Source organism: Triplophysa rosa, linkage group LG2 (genome assembly GCF_024868665.1).
Source record: "Triplophysa rosa linkage group LG2, Trosa_1v2, whole genome shotgun sequence".
Classification (NCBI taxonomy): domain Eukaryota; kingdom Metazoa; phylum Chordata; class Actinopteri; order Cypriniformes; family Nemacheilidae; genus Triplophysa; species Triplophysa rosa.
In genome coordinates, this window is record NC_079891.1 from 10,380,308 (window position 1) to 10,395,337 (window position 15,030).

The 15,030-nt window shown below is 36.5% G+C and overlaps 1 protein-coding gene and 1 long non-coding RNA gene across 9 annotated transcripts in view; one reads left to right on the forward strand and one right to left on the reverse strand.

Moving 5' to 3' along the window:
* nol6 (nucleolar protein 6 (RNA-associated)) overlaps window positions 1–15,030 on the forward strand; it is a 143,422-nt gene that overhangs the window by 29,388 nt on the left and 99,004 nt on the right. For 2 of the 3 annotated variants that reach the window (XM_057358666.1, XM_057358675.1), the window contains exon 1: window positions 12,042–12,186. The exons of the other annotated variant lie outside the window; for it this stretch is intronic. In XM_057358666.1, coding sequence (XP_057214649.1) covers window positions 12,136–12,186 — 51 coding nt within the window. In that variant the 5' untranslated portion in view covers window positions 12,042–12,135. Of the gene's footprint in view, window positions 1–12,041; window positions 12,187–15,030 lie in introns of those variants that run through there. 3 annotated transcript variants of the gene reach the window in all.
* LOC130569330 (uncharacterized) lies at window positions 2,286–9,691 on the reverse strand. Of its 6 annotated transcripts, none has more exons than XR_008964813.1 (4): window positions 9,447–9,691; window positions 8,900–8,975; window positions 6,854–6,992; window positions 2,286–5,674 (listed from the first exon to the last, which is right to left on the reverse strand). It is a non-coding gene; the product is annotated as an uncharacterized LOC130569330 (long non-coding RNA). The 6 variants fall into 6 exon arrangements; XR_008964812.1 differs by lacking the exons at window positions 8,900–8,975; window positions 9,447–9,691 and adding exons at window positions 7,358–7,386; window positions 7,570–7,619; XR_008964815.1 differs by lacking the exon at window positions 8,900–8,975.

Here is a 15,030-nt window from a genome sequence, read left to right on the forward strand (position 1 = left end):
TGTGAGTGTGTAGCCAGGGAGTGAATGAGAGCGAGAGAGAGGTGGAATTGTTTTTGCCTTTGTGTTTGTGCGCGCGAGTGAATGACAAAGAGACAAGAAGCAGTTGATCCGAGAAAGTGAAGTTTTGACTTATTCCAATGATTTTATTTTTATTCTTTATTATTTTATATAGTTATATGGACGTCCTAGTATAAATAATAATAATTAACTTAAATAATAATGATAATAATATAGTGCACATTTATTATCATATATATTGCTTAAGACATATTGATATAAGATTATAATAACAAACAGTTATTTGGAAATTATTTACGCACAATGCATATTTTTAAGCCTATAATGAACTGAGGGCTTCAGTGATAAGGACTGTATGAACTTATAATTATAACAGCCTTTAAATATGAGATATTTGAAGAGTACCTGAAATATGAAATGGGTTGGATTTGAACAGAAATAACGTCAAAGGAAGATAAAAATGTGTTTTTATGAATAAGTTCTACAGCCCTCATCTAGTAATCCTTGTGCTCCAAATAATTATAAATTAATAAAACGTTATATTTAAAAATGAATAATAATGATTAACATCTATAATGTATGTATCTGAGAGGTGCACCTTCTAAATCTCTCTTTAATGAACCATCATATGTAAACCAACAGAATTACAAACTTAAGCTTTATTAAATGCTTACAGGCAGAGTAATGCCATTATGTTATTTAAGAGGCTCTTATGAAGGAAAAAAATTTTTGGAACGGTTGCAAAATTGAATTAAGAATTTATGAGACAATAAATTGTTGTGTATAAAGCTATATATTCACAGTAGCACAGACGAGGACCTCAAGAGAATAAGACCAATAGTTCCTGAGGAATCTTTACCAACAATTGACTTCACAATTGTCGAGTGACACCACCAGACTGACACATGCTGTGGGAACTGACAAAGTGTGAGAGACAGTTGACCACTGCAATTCATGATGAGGGGTATACAGTAAATGGACACATTTCACAACTTTTAAGATCCATTGACAAGGGCTTGTTACATGTCCCCTGCTGTCGGTTAAAATCTAAGGGTGACAGAACTTTCTGTCCATCATTTGTGGAACCAACTCCTTCTGGACATCCATCTTGCATCTTCCATTTTTGTTTCTAAATCTAGGATGAAAACTTATCTTTTCTCATTGGAATTTTAAAATTATTTTATTTCATTTTATTGCTGTCTGTTTTGTCCGATTGTTAATTGATATTTTATTTTACATTGAACAGCACTTTGGATAGTTCTGTTATGTGGAAATGTGTTATATAAATACAATTTACTTACTTACTCCTACTGGAAAAATCACTTAAATAGGTTTTAAAATATTTTATTAAGTTCATATAGCTGTTTATTTTGGTGATATTTATTAAGCACTGAAATATTCTTCCAGAGTGTGAGGATCTGGTTTATCTGGATTCAGTTGTTCAACCATGAAATATGCCTAATAAGATTAAGGCTGGAAATGAAATTAAGTCTGGTTTTGAATTTATATTTGTTTGTAACTCAAAATAATAATATGATAATTATTTAATTAATTTTTTAATGAATGCAATTCATTCAATTGGAAACCCCCTTGAAGTAAAATAACTTGGAAAATCAGACAAAAACTGGTTATTTGCAGAAAACAAAGTGTCTGTGTGATGCTTGATCACTGACGTACTTACAAAACAAAAAGGGATTTTAATAATTGACAAATCTTATCTAAATTTAAATACAACACAATTAAAATAGATTTTTCTTTTATGTTCAGACATTTATTGAACTTTATCCCTGACATTTTGACACTAAGAATGGATATAAAAGGGCTGTCATTTTCTTTTGATACATTTTATTTTACTGTTCGCTCTGTTTTTGGATAGTAAGGGAGGCAGTGTATAATTGTATACTCTCACATGGGGACTAGTATAGATAGCTTCATAGAATTGGTAAGGCAGACAGCTAGATGTTTTGTTTTGTTTAATGTTTTTGCATCTAAAATATATACAATGTATTTTTATTTATTATTTTATTGATATAATCAAAACTGTTATGGAGTCACTGGTGCTCAGATTCCGAGAAGCTGCCAACAACTGAGCTGCTGAACCTGATCTACATAGCAGCAATAAGTGGTGGCTGACCAACAGGTACAGGGCCAGTGGCTGTTAAATCTGAAGACAGCGTCACCCAGACGACTTCCATCTGGGCCAGCTGGGTGTGGTCCCTGGGCGTGCACAAGGCAACACGACACGAAAAATCCAAGCATCTTGACAAGCCTTCACGACCACATCGAAAATCCATCTTGACAACAGAAAATAACTCAGAAGAACTAATATCTTCAGAGAATCAGGCTCACCTTTCATCTACGAGCTGGTCGATATTACTGGATATTTGACATTATCGCATACGGACATCAATTCGTACTTCTGGACCTATTACACAACTTTATAACACAACAATTGAACTTTATTAAATGTGGAAGTAAGTAGTGCCTTTGACAATAGATGATCACAGCCGACGAGAGTTAAAGACTCCAGATTCCAGACGATTTCCGTTTGATCCATATTCATTGGAACAAGCTCCTTGGACAGAGTCAACATCGGACACTGCAGAGCATTCTGCTTCAGGACAACAGCATCTTAGCAGCATATACCACAATAGCTAAACAATACCCATTCTCTATAACCACACTTGGATGAACACAGTTGTTGGTCGAACAAGACCTAACCTTAGACCCGTGCTTGATAGAGCCACAGGACCTTTGACAATACAGCACACCAAGTTTGGCTGCTCTATCTGGTGATATACCAACACCTATTACAATCTAGATTAAAACATTGTGTGATCATGGAGCTTGACGTTACAATGACTGACGACAAAAACTTTGACACCCTAAATGACACTACAATCCTGTGCAATGGATTGACACTTTGCAGCAAACGACAGATCAACGATGGATTCAGCACTACCTAAGACACATGGATGGACTACCCTGGTTCTCCACATCCTTATATGCAATGAACATGTTGTGGAGGCAAACCATACGGATAGAATCTACAATCCAAGGAACTGCAATGTTTGTGTCCAGTTTCCCAAAAAAATACCACTGGAAGGAAACTGGTGGACTCATCAGAACTCTGACACAGTGATTGAAATGACTATGGTAGCAGCAGCAGCATTTGACAATTCCGAAGAGCTATATTACCTCAAGAATGACACCTGGACACTTATCAAGATCACCAAGAGAGTATTTGGCCAGGTGGCAACAGTCCGGGAATTCCCAGAGAATCTGATATGCTACACAAGGACTACAGGATGTCATCACTTGGGAAGAACCCAGAGACGAAACTGTTCACATATCTATGAGGAGACAACAACCAACCGCACTACCAGAGAGGCGTGTCTGAGATGCCTGAGAAAAGTGCCAGTAAAATATCCTTCTCAACTTAAAACGGACCAATGGTTCGAAGACCTGACTCAACCAGTAATTGCATAAAAGGTCTACACTGAAGCAGAACGGAGGCGATGCGCAGCACATTGTTCTATGCTACATGTTCTGGACGAAAGAGGCGCTGGAATCATACAAGACAATTATTGGTTGTGTGGTTACAGAGTGTACTTATCTCTACCAAAAGACTGGACAGGAGTGTGTTCCTTGGTACAACTGCATGGAGGAGCAATCGTCATACCACATGAAGTGATGTCACGAAAGCAGAGGACACAGAGAGGACTATTAGACTTCCTATCTGACAAATCAGTCCCAAAGAATCATCGTTTATGGACACTGGCGGAGAAAGTATCAGCTGCTTTAATCCTATGTTGGGAGTCAGTTCTTTGATGAATGAAGTTGAGATCACCAGATTTGAACTTACATCGTTTATGAATACCACGAACATTGTCATGAAAGGCATCAAGGAGGAGCTACGTGGACTAAGATTGACTGTGTTGCAAAACCGCTTGGTCTTGGACCAGTTGACAGCTGCAAAAGGAGGAGTTTGTGCTGTCATTGGGGAAACTTGTTGCACCTATACTCCAGAGAACGACGCAGATGGACATCTCATCGATGAAGGGATGAAAAACATTTCATTGATGGTTGAGACTTTGACCAAATCTGAGGTTACCTCAGATACTTTTAACTGGAACTGGATCAAGGGTGTTTTTACCTATATGAAAAATGTAATGTTACTTGTGGTTTGCATTATTGCATTTCTTTTATTGACATTATGCATTTGGCCATGTATAATGAAGTCATTTCAGCGAACAGCTGCAGCCGCTGTTCCGAGCCAGATGATTGTTTATGCTATATCACAACATAGCATGGATAATACTCACTCATATGATTAATATTTACTAAGGGTCAAAAATTATATTAAGTTTAGAGGGTTTAAAAACAGAAATACTCATGGTATGAGGTATTTACAGAATGGCGGAAGGATTTTTTTAAAAATATTGCTTGCTAATAATAACCTAAGACTTATTATAACATTCACTAAATGTACACGCAATTTAATTTTAATTTTTAAGAAAACACTTTTGAGCACTTTTATCTATTATTTGATATTACATTTTATGTTACTCCCTTGGTTAAGGATTACATCTGATTGGAGTGTGAGGCTTTTCAGCCTCAAAGGGGGGATTATATGGTGGTTTTTCTACCACAGTATTACGTTTTTATAAGTTTTATATTATTGTATTAAGTGTATTAAGTTTTTATATTATTAAGTGAGCTTTTATATGAAACAATGCATTTAAACTAGCTATAGCTATAGGTTTCACACACTTCTCTAAACACAGAAAAGGCTACGAGTCTCAAGAGTAAACAGACCAGGTTGAACAGTAAACAGCACCATAAGACACATTATATACAGCACCATAAGACATCCTTTGCACGCAAACGCTTGGAGCACACACACAATATGTACTATTCACACGAGAACTAGGGGTAGTAAATGTAAATATATATACGCATTCGCATTTCAGAGATGGATGTGTTTGTCTGTCATACAGTAACAACTGACAAAATAACATACATCTACATTTTAAAGATGGATGTATGTATATATATTTTTTAATCCTTTAAAAGGTTGCGCCACAGTTAAAAGTTAACGTAAGAAGTTTGATATATAACTGTGGCAAGTCAAAAGAGGATGGGCAAACAAAAATAAGTGATGTCATGTAGAACCTGATTGGGAGAAGATGAGGTCAGGTAAATATGATTGGTTTAAACTGTGATAACGACTTGAGAACAGTGTATAAAAGATGGAGTCAGAAGTGTAATTCTTGGGCATCTACAGATGAACTCTGTGTGTCTCACTTTGCTTGCTCGAGCAAATAAAGATTGAAACCTCTGGGAACCTGGCTCTCTGGTCTTTGTGAATTCTTTCAACATTGGCTGACCGACTTTTCGCCACAACAGCAGGTGCAAAGTCCTGTTGGAAAATGATATCTGCATCTCCATAAAGTTGGTCAGCAGCAGGAAGCATGAAGTGCTCTAAAACTTCCTGGTATAAGGATGCGTTTACCTTGGACCTCAGAAAACACAGTGGACCAACACCAGCAGATGACATGACACCCCAAACCATCACTGACCGTGGAAACTTTACACTGGACCTCAAGCAACGTGGATTCTGTGCCTGTCCTCTCTTCCTCCAGACTCTGGGACCCTGATTTCCAAAGGAAATGCAAAATTTACTTTCATCAGAGAACATAACTTTGGACCACTCAGCAGCAGTCCAGTCCTTTTGCAGGCGAGACGCTTCTGACGCTGTCTGTTGTTCAAGAGTGGCTTGACACAAGAAATGCGACAGCTGAAACCCATGTCTTGCATACGTCTGTGCGTAGTGGTTCTTGAAGCACTGACTCCAGCTGCAGTCCACTCTTTGTGAATCTCCCCCACATTTTTGAATGGGTTTTGTTTCACAATCCTCTCCAGGGTGCGGTTATCCCTATTGCATGTACACTTTTTTCTACCACATCTTTTCCTTCCCTTCGCCTCTCTATTAATGTGCTTGGACACAGAGCTCTGTGAACAGCCAGCCTCTTTTGCAATGACCTTTTGTGTCTTGCCCTCCTTGTGCAAGGTGTAAATGGTCGTCTTTTGGACAACTGTCAAGTCAGCAGTCTTCCCCATGATTGTGTAGCCTACAGAACTAGACTGAGAGACCATTTAAAGGCCTTTGCAGGTGTTTTGAGTTAATTAGCTGATTAGAGTGTGGCACCAGGTGTCTTCAATATTGAACCTTTTCACAATATTCTAATTTTCTGAGATACTGAATTTGGGGTTTTCTGAGATACTGAATTTGGGGTTTTCATTAGTTGTCAGTTATAATCATCAAAATTAAAAGAAATAAACATTTGAAATATATCAGTCTGTGTGCAATGAATGAATATAATATACAAGTTTCACTTTTTGAATGGAATTAGTGAAATAAATCAAATTTTTGATGATATTCTAATTATATGACCAGCACCTGTATCTGAATATTTAAACAACATTTCAAGGGAAAATACTCTTGATGTAAGTCATATTAACTAATAACTGGTGATATACTTTAGTTTTTTTTATCCTATTCATCTGCATTGCCTGCAAGTTAGCACATTTTAATTACTTAATGCCTACATATCAATGAGGCGATTCTGATGACGTTATTAATTATACTGTATTCAGCTGTCATTACTTCATTTAGTTAGCATGTAAGTTAATAATATACTGCCTTAGCGAAACTTTAGCTAACTCAGCTCATAAGTGATGGATGTCAGCAAAACAATATTTACGGTTTGTCTTCTGGATAATTAGCTGTGAATTCGAGGCACATGTAGCTAGTCTGTTCATCACCACTCACCTCCACGCCAAGACAAACGCTACTGGAAAGGAGGGAGGGCTTCACTTCTGCGGCTCTCTGCCTGATGTGCCAAACGTGCTGCATTCAGCTGTGCTCAGTGTGCTGCGCGTGCGCGTGCCCGCTATGCGCTGCTGCGCGCCTGCGTGGAGAGAGAGAGAGAGAGAGAGAGAGAGAGAGAGAGAGAGAGAGAGAGATGATTAACGCATTGAGATGATTTTCCCATTAAATGTCTTTATAGGCTAAAACATTCAACCCTTGCCAAATAAATGGGTAAACTTGATATCCCTTTCCAAATTAATAAACGGTACACCTGATATAACAAACTTTGGTGGGGAATCGGTCCCCCCTAAGGACCCCAAGGAAGGAGACCGTCGCTGTGCCTGTCCGCAAAACGCAACCGAGGCAGTTTTTCCACAAATTAAAGACACACAAATGATAGAAATGTACACAAAAACATTGTTATAGTGCTTCGATTTGTTTGGTGCAACACAAGTCAGGTTTTACCCGTTTCACGCACGCTGGCGGTGCAATGGCTGCCCTCGGGGTGCGAGAGAGAGAGAGAGAGAGAGAGAGAGAGAGCGATGATTAACGCATTGAGATGATTTTCCTATTAAATAGGTGTGTTCGAGCTCATGCGGCGCTGCGCAGACCGATCGGCGAGATTAGCCGCTTGCAGTAGAGGGAGGAGTTGAAAAAGGAGCAGTCAAGTCGGATACCTGCTGCTGGCCGTAGTGACGTTCCGGGATGCCTGCACGATCCGTCCGCGCATGCGCATAATGACGTAGTAGAAAACGTGCATGCACAAATGATAATTCTGTTTTGCGACGATTTACGACACTGCACGATCTGTTCCAGGCTTGCGCACATTTGTACCGCGACTTTCACTACTGTCCACTTCTGGTCTCATGTCACTTGTGTGTGCAAACTATGCGTTCTTTCAAGTCATTTCCATTGTCAGTTAATAAAAAACGACACAAACTGGCTTTGACAATACTACGGACCTCGGATCGAAACACAGCAAGTTAAGTAGGCCTAATGCCATACAGCAATGAATCGCAAAGGGGAGTATGGAGGAAACTGAAGGTTTCTACTTACTAACAGGACAAGACCTCACCCACACGACAACCACAACACAGTGCAATGAGCCGACACAAGACAGAGAACACAGGGGCATTAAATAAGGGGACATTTATCTATGTGTGAGCTATATAAATGAAATAAACAATTAATAGTTAATACATAATACAGCGATTATTCCATTGGCACGTGGACTGAAGTTATATTTAAACAACATTAATACAAGATGGCTTAGGAAAATGTTTATGAAAAACAGAAGGTTTCTGAAGAATTTGACTTATTTCAAAGTCACATTGTAAAAAAATGTATAGGCCTACCTCTTAATTAAAAAAAGATAGGATGGGATAGCAAACCAAATAGAGTGTTTATTATAAATAAAAGATTAAAGATGCCATTTAAGTTTAAGAACACCGATCATATCAAAATCTATAGCTTTTAGCCCACATTCTTCATTGTCTTTTATTTTTTAACATTTATTTTATTAATTGTTTTAATCTTACTTGTTGAAATTGGTTATGGAAAACCAGGGTAAATTAACCTTGAAATATTAAAAAATGTTGTTATATTCTTCAATATTGCAATGTCCCTCTGCAACCAGATACTTTAAATTGTTCTAATATCATCATATAATATTAATTTTATATTAAAATAATAATATACTTTTATTGCTATTACAACAATAAAAAATGTCAAAAGTGTTTTTTTAAGCACAAACACTGGCGTGTCTTCTACGTCAAGCTTCGATAAAATGCTTAAGTACTATTTTTAACACATTTTGAAAACTAAAATCTCTTTTTTTTTCAAGCTTTTAGTATGTACAGAGGTTTAGCTAGCTCTGGAACAAGCTAACGTAGCTTCGGATCATTCATATAACAAGATATATCGCGATAACAATTTGTTGATCAGGCATTTAAACTAGCTACCAATCGGGGTCCTAAAGGGGACCGAATTCGATGGGGGACTCGATACCTCATGACATCGGCAGTCTGTGTAACAGTTTACGTTGCAGTTTGCGTGGTTTCTTTGTTCATATTGTCAATACACACTGCACAAGAAAAGAAAGAAAAGAGATTGTGTTGGTTATCCTAATATAAAACATACCACATGACCTTAATTGTAAATATAATTTATTTGATGAAATCTGGAAGTCATAGAAACCATACCTTTTTTATTTAATTATTTCTTTATTTTACTTTATTCATTAAATTGCATTGTCATGATCAACGCAACAATCACAAGACGTTACATATCAAATGTTTTGATTGAAACATTTAATTCATTCAACAACAAATATAGGTACAATATAATATATTACGTTATTCATGTCCTTTTTTCATCAAATGGCATCAGTGTCATATGCATACATGCAGTTTTAGTTATTGCAAAACCAAAATCCATCATTCAATATTACTATTAAATTCTATGATAATGCCGTAAGTGAGTCCTGCCTGTCTCAACATTCGCTACTCTGCCTTCTTTTAAAAATAAAAATGTTATCATAGCAAAATCTACATACCGTTCCCAAAGAAATTGATGTTTGGTGTAAAACATGTCGAACATTAATTGACAGGCATTCGATTCCTTAAGCGAATAGCTGTTACCTCACAAAAGCGATTTATTCAGTGTACTGAAGCTTCTCTTACATTGACATCCATAAAAAAACGGACCCTGCGTAGCAATCAGCATACTATCTGTCTTAATAGTATTCAAAAGTAGATTAGTATGGCCCAAATCGTAGTATGTTGAAAATAGTATTCCAAAGATTCCTGGATGGTCTACTACCGGTAGAAATTTGAAGTGCAGAATGATGCACACTCAAACGGCTGAAATTACACACAACTCACCGCGAGTAGGCGGAGTGTGGCACTCCACTGCATTAATAAATTATATAACTGATGCGTCACTAAATTACCAAATGTAAGTATACAGTAAACATTACATACGAAATAATGAATGAATAAATACCTTAATGGAAAGAAGACCTGTATTTTGATGTGTGTGACAGTTATTGGCCACAATGTTGTCTAGGCAACAACGGCCACTTCCGCTTCCTGTTAGTATGTCCCAGTATGTGCAATCTCTTTTGCCATGCACTCAAAAGTACCTACTATTCCAACACAAAAACAGTACCTACTGTTAGGGCATAATTAGGCGACTTGGAACTCAGGGGGAGTTCTATTTACAAATTTGTACCGCCTTGTTGGCAGTTCCTATTTGCACTAGCTCCACCCACCAATATGTGATTGAAATAGAAAAAGTGTAAGAACGACGCCATTTTAATTAGCGATTCCAGTTGTGTAAAGTCTGTAGCTTTGGCACTAGAGACTAGGGCCCGGTTGCATAAAGCACCTTAAGTGTAATTTTCCCTTAAGTGTGTCCTTAAGTATACCTTAAGTTTTACTTAAGTTATTCTCCTATTGTCTTTGGTAAAGGAAAATCACCCCTTAAGTGTCATACTTAAGGGAAAAACTTAAGGTGCTTTATGCAACCGGGGCCAGGTCTTGATGTGTTTAAAACTGTAATAGCATTACGCAGAATGTTAATGAAAAGCCCATGGTTCTTTCACTTTCGATTTCTCCATATGTCTAACAAAACAAATAACGATACATATCAAAACAATAACAGCAGTGGAGTATTATCCTCCCAAGATGGCGGCACCAATCCAACATGCAACATGGCACTCACTTAATCCTTGGTGTTTCGAGTCAGATCCGTGGGCGTGGCTTGTTGGTTTTGACTAAATCTTTGGTGTTTCAAGTCTTACGAAACCTTTACCCTAACCCACACCCTAACCCTAACCTTACTGTAACCATCTAAACTACCTATGATTGTTAAAATTGACGAAAAAACACGTTTGGGTGATCACGTCTGACTCGAAACACCAAGGATTTAGTGAGTGCCCATGCAACATAGGGCGTGACATCAGCTTCACATTCTCTATAAATATAATGATTTAAACTCTGTTATTATTGCATGTTTAATGCACAACAATACTGAGGTGCAAATAGCAACATTCTCTGCCACTATTTATGAGTACCAATGGCAAATACTATTTCTACTTAATCCAAAGAAAATACAGCTATTTTCGGTTCTAATCTATATCTTTTTTATATTTAGTTAAATCATGTTTAGCAGGATTGATTCTGTGTGAAAAGTTTATAGGTCACTTCTTTAATCTTGTTTATTAAAAGATAGTGCTTGGGCAAAGCCAGCTTTTTTCTTCCAGTCCACATCATTTACAAATTGATTCCAGTATGCAATTGCATTTGGTTTTGAAACAATACTCTCCTGAAAGAGAGAGGAAAACAAATTTTACCTAAATGAATGGTTGAGCGAGAATGGTCGGAGTTGCTGATACTCTAATCTGTCATGTTTATAGCATACATATTCCACAGATTGTACCAAAAACAGTTGCAAATTCTTTTAGTGGTATGGGAATGTTATATTTTGACAAAGGTTCTCATAGATTAACAAAAGGCCATCTGAGTTAAATAATTGATCCACCAAAAGAATATTATTTTGAAACCAGTTTTCAAAGAAAATATATTCTGTTTATATAAAATGTCCTTATTATTCCATATAAAGTATTGCTGAGGTGAACATAGTGTTTGTATATTAAACACCATGCTCTAAAAGATTGCAGATGAAATGATGAAAGTTAGGTATTTTGTTAATATCTAAATTACAAACAAGAGATAAATTTATGCCACCAAAATTAGATAAAATATGAGTAGGACTAATATTCCAACCCTTCATATTACCCTTCAGAGTATCTCTGATTGGCGGGTGTTAAATGTCAAGCCCTGGATGATACTGTAATCTCTAGGCTAAACACATCATTGGGCACAAAAGATTAAATCATTAATTGCCCATAACAGGATTGAGTGAGACGGGTAGAGAATTAAACATTTAAAAATGTATTCCAGATTGCACAGAAGCAATCGAGAGTTTTCCCTATTTTATTTAAATAGAGAGATACAGGTTTGATAAACAGAGTTTAGTATTTTTTTCCTTTACCTCCTCCTTGCTCTTCACACTCCTTCCCAGTAGGTGGCGGAAATGCACCGAAAGCAGGTTTGCCAAGCTTATTTAAAATCAAAAGAAGAAGAATGAGTAGGTTTCCCACGTGTTGCCCTCCTTAGCATTTGCAACGAGCTGAACGGGCAGAAGCATTTCATAGTTAATCCTACCGTTATTTTGTTACAATGAAGAAAATGCGAAAGAAATCGGTATTACCTGAAGCTCAAGACTACAAGGTTTGTTGCCGTTGTTTTTAGAATTGTATAACATAGCCTATAGTATCATTAAAATGAATACATTTAGCAAATTATTTGGTAACATTTAAAGCAGAAACCTATTTATATTTTTAAAATATAAAGTACTAATAGTGATATGGTATGGTTAAGGTAACTTTCCCAGCGGGCATTTCAACGTATATTCACTGTTGAATCAACGTCATGCGTCAACGTTGAATGACCATTGGATTTTGTTTTGATTTTGAAAATTGAAACAACGTTGAAATCCTTTAACGTCTTAGGTTTCAACATGGGTGAATTAAGGTATAAACAATCAACGTTTAATTAATGTAGAAATAAGTGTCGATTTTGAAAATTGAATCAACGTTGAATTCGCGACATTGTTTTAACGTCTTACTTTAACCTTAAGTCTAACTACAGATATATACATTATTTTCTAGTTTGCAACTGGATCAACATATACGAATAGTATAACCATTCTGAAGGCTATTGTTAGAACTTGTACGCAAAAATATGGTAAACTGCAATACAGACTGGATTACTGAAAAGTATGTAGTATGGTATGGATGCAATTGTTAACATTCAACTTGTTGTGCATAATCACAATATAAAAGACCTCAAACGGTAATCTTAATTTGAATGAGAAAAACATAATGGCATGATTCTGAACAAACATGAATGAAAAGCAGTTTTTTGATCTTTCTATAAAAAAATATTTCAAACTAGTTTTAAAATTGCAGGAAAGAGGATAGATGTTCCAAGAATACATGAAGACCCTTTTTAAGATGCCAAAATGAAATAGAAAAACAAAACAATTTTTTTACAACATTTTATTCTGTTTAAAGAAAAACAAATTTATATGAAAGATATTAAAAATTATAGCAATAACTTGCTAAACATTTTTTTATTGTTTTCTTACGGCTACCACCACCCATCCTTTCTGGTGCATATTTCAAGTAATTGGACATAACTCGTTGTGTTGTATGTGCTGATGACAGCATCTAAAAGAAAAACAAATCAGAAGTTAGGTCACCATCATAAATGCTGTACATTTGAGCCCACATATGAATCCTGTGTTATTATTGCCAACTATTTTCAAAGGCTTTATTACTCATTTTATTAGTCATAATTTAAAAACCATTCAATTTCCTGATTAATACCAGATCAACAGTAGGGCAGTGTGTGTATGGCACTCTGCTCCTATTGTCCATGCCAAACTATGGAGCGATTTTAGTCTCATTAATTATTCACGCGTAAAACAAGATACACACATGCGTAAACAGTTTCACATGAATAAAACCTAATTTACGTGCACAAAGTATACATATACATTTACAAAAAGCAATTCACTTGCGTAAAACAAAACTATTTTCTCATAAAGTACGTTTCGAAAACATACGACTGTGCGCAAATGTTTCGAAAGTTTAAAATGTACACGTTTATCGTGTTATGTGAATGTGCAAATCGTCACTCACGTGTGAATCGGCTTGGATGTGTGTGTGTGTTTTTTGAGACTCTCCTGGCAGCGCAACCCCTCCCACGTGGGTTGTCGTACTCTTTAGCCAATCAGATTCAACCTTACCATTCAACGAATCATAAACGCGGAGAGAACAGGACTCAAGGAAAACGGCTCTGCGCACCTTTTGCGCAGCTACAAATCTATGCGCCCATACAAAACAATGTTTCCAAGAACTAGTTATTTATTGTCCTTGTTCATTTAAAACATACATTGTATGGACATACAAACATTAACATATCTCATCTTTCAGGCACAGTTTGTTACCCAGACGGATTTTAGCAGTTCAGTGGAAGTGACTGCTGGTTGTGTAGTTTTTAAGTGGTCATGTTCACTCACTATGTCATACTTTTCTCCTACAAAATAAATTAATAAAAACAGATTTATTGCGTGGCTGTATTATGTTTTAATACAGCATCACAGCTCAGAGAGTAGATTAACGAAACTGTACAAACGAGCCTTTAGTGCTAACATTAGAGCTCCTTGAGTTCTGTGCTCTCCATGATTATGATTGGTTGAATGGTAAGGTTGAATCTGATTGGCTAAAGAGTACGACAACCCACGTGGGAGGGGTTGCGCTGCCAGGAGAGTCTCAAAAAACACACACACACATCCAAGCCGATTCACACGTGAGTGACGATTTGCACATTCACATAACACGATAAACATGTACATTTTAAACTTTCGAAATATTTGTGCACAGTCGTATGTTTGCGAAACGTACTTTATGAGAAAATAGTTTTGTTTTACTCACGTGAATTGCTTTTTGTAAATGTATATTTATACTTTGTGCACGTAAATTAGGTTTTGTTCATGTGAAACTGTTTACGCATGTGTGTATCTTGTTTTACGCGTGAATAATTAATGAGACTAAAATCGCTCCATACCAAACTTTGTTTCCTTTAATATTTGCATTGAATCTTACACGGTGATGAAACTCAAGTTACTTTAATTAGATGAATGCAGTGCCAGAGTGGTTCAGGTTTAAAAAAAAACTAATTTGAGGTGTATTTTGTCATCTATTACTGAATAACAGGTCTATTAAATCAATTTAACTGTATGTATCAGAATTTGCGTTTTATCAGCATGGATGAACGCTTCATCGTAGGGCTGTGCAAAAATATCGATACATGTAACTGATGTGTGGGTGTGCTTTGGTTTTCAAAATAAGTCATGGAGTAATGAGTTATATAAAATAATGCTGTTTGTAGGCTTCGCAAGTCATGACACAAGTCACTTGGCTACTGCAGTGCATTAGACAAAAAGTTTATTAAGAAAAGTAACAATGACATTTATTGTGCTTTCACGGATGTGACACCAGCGCATTT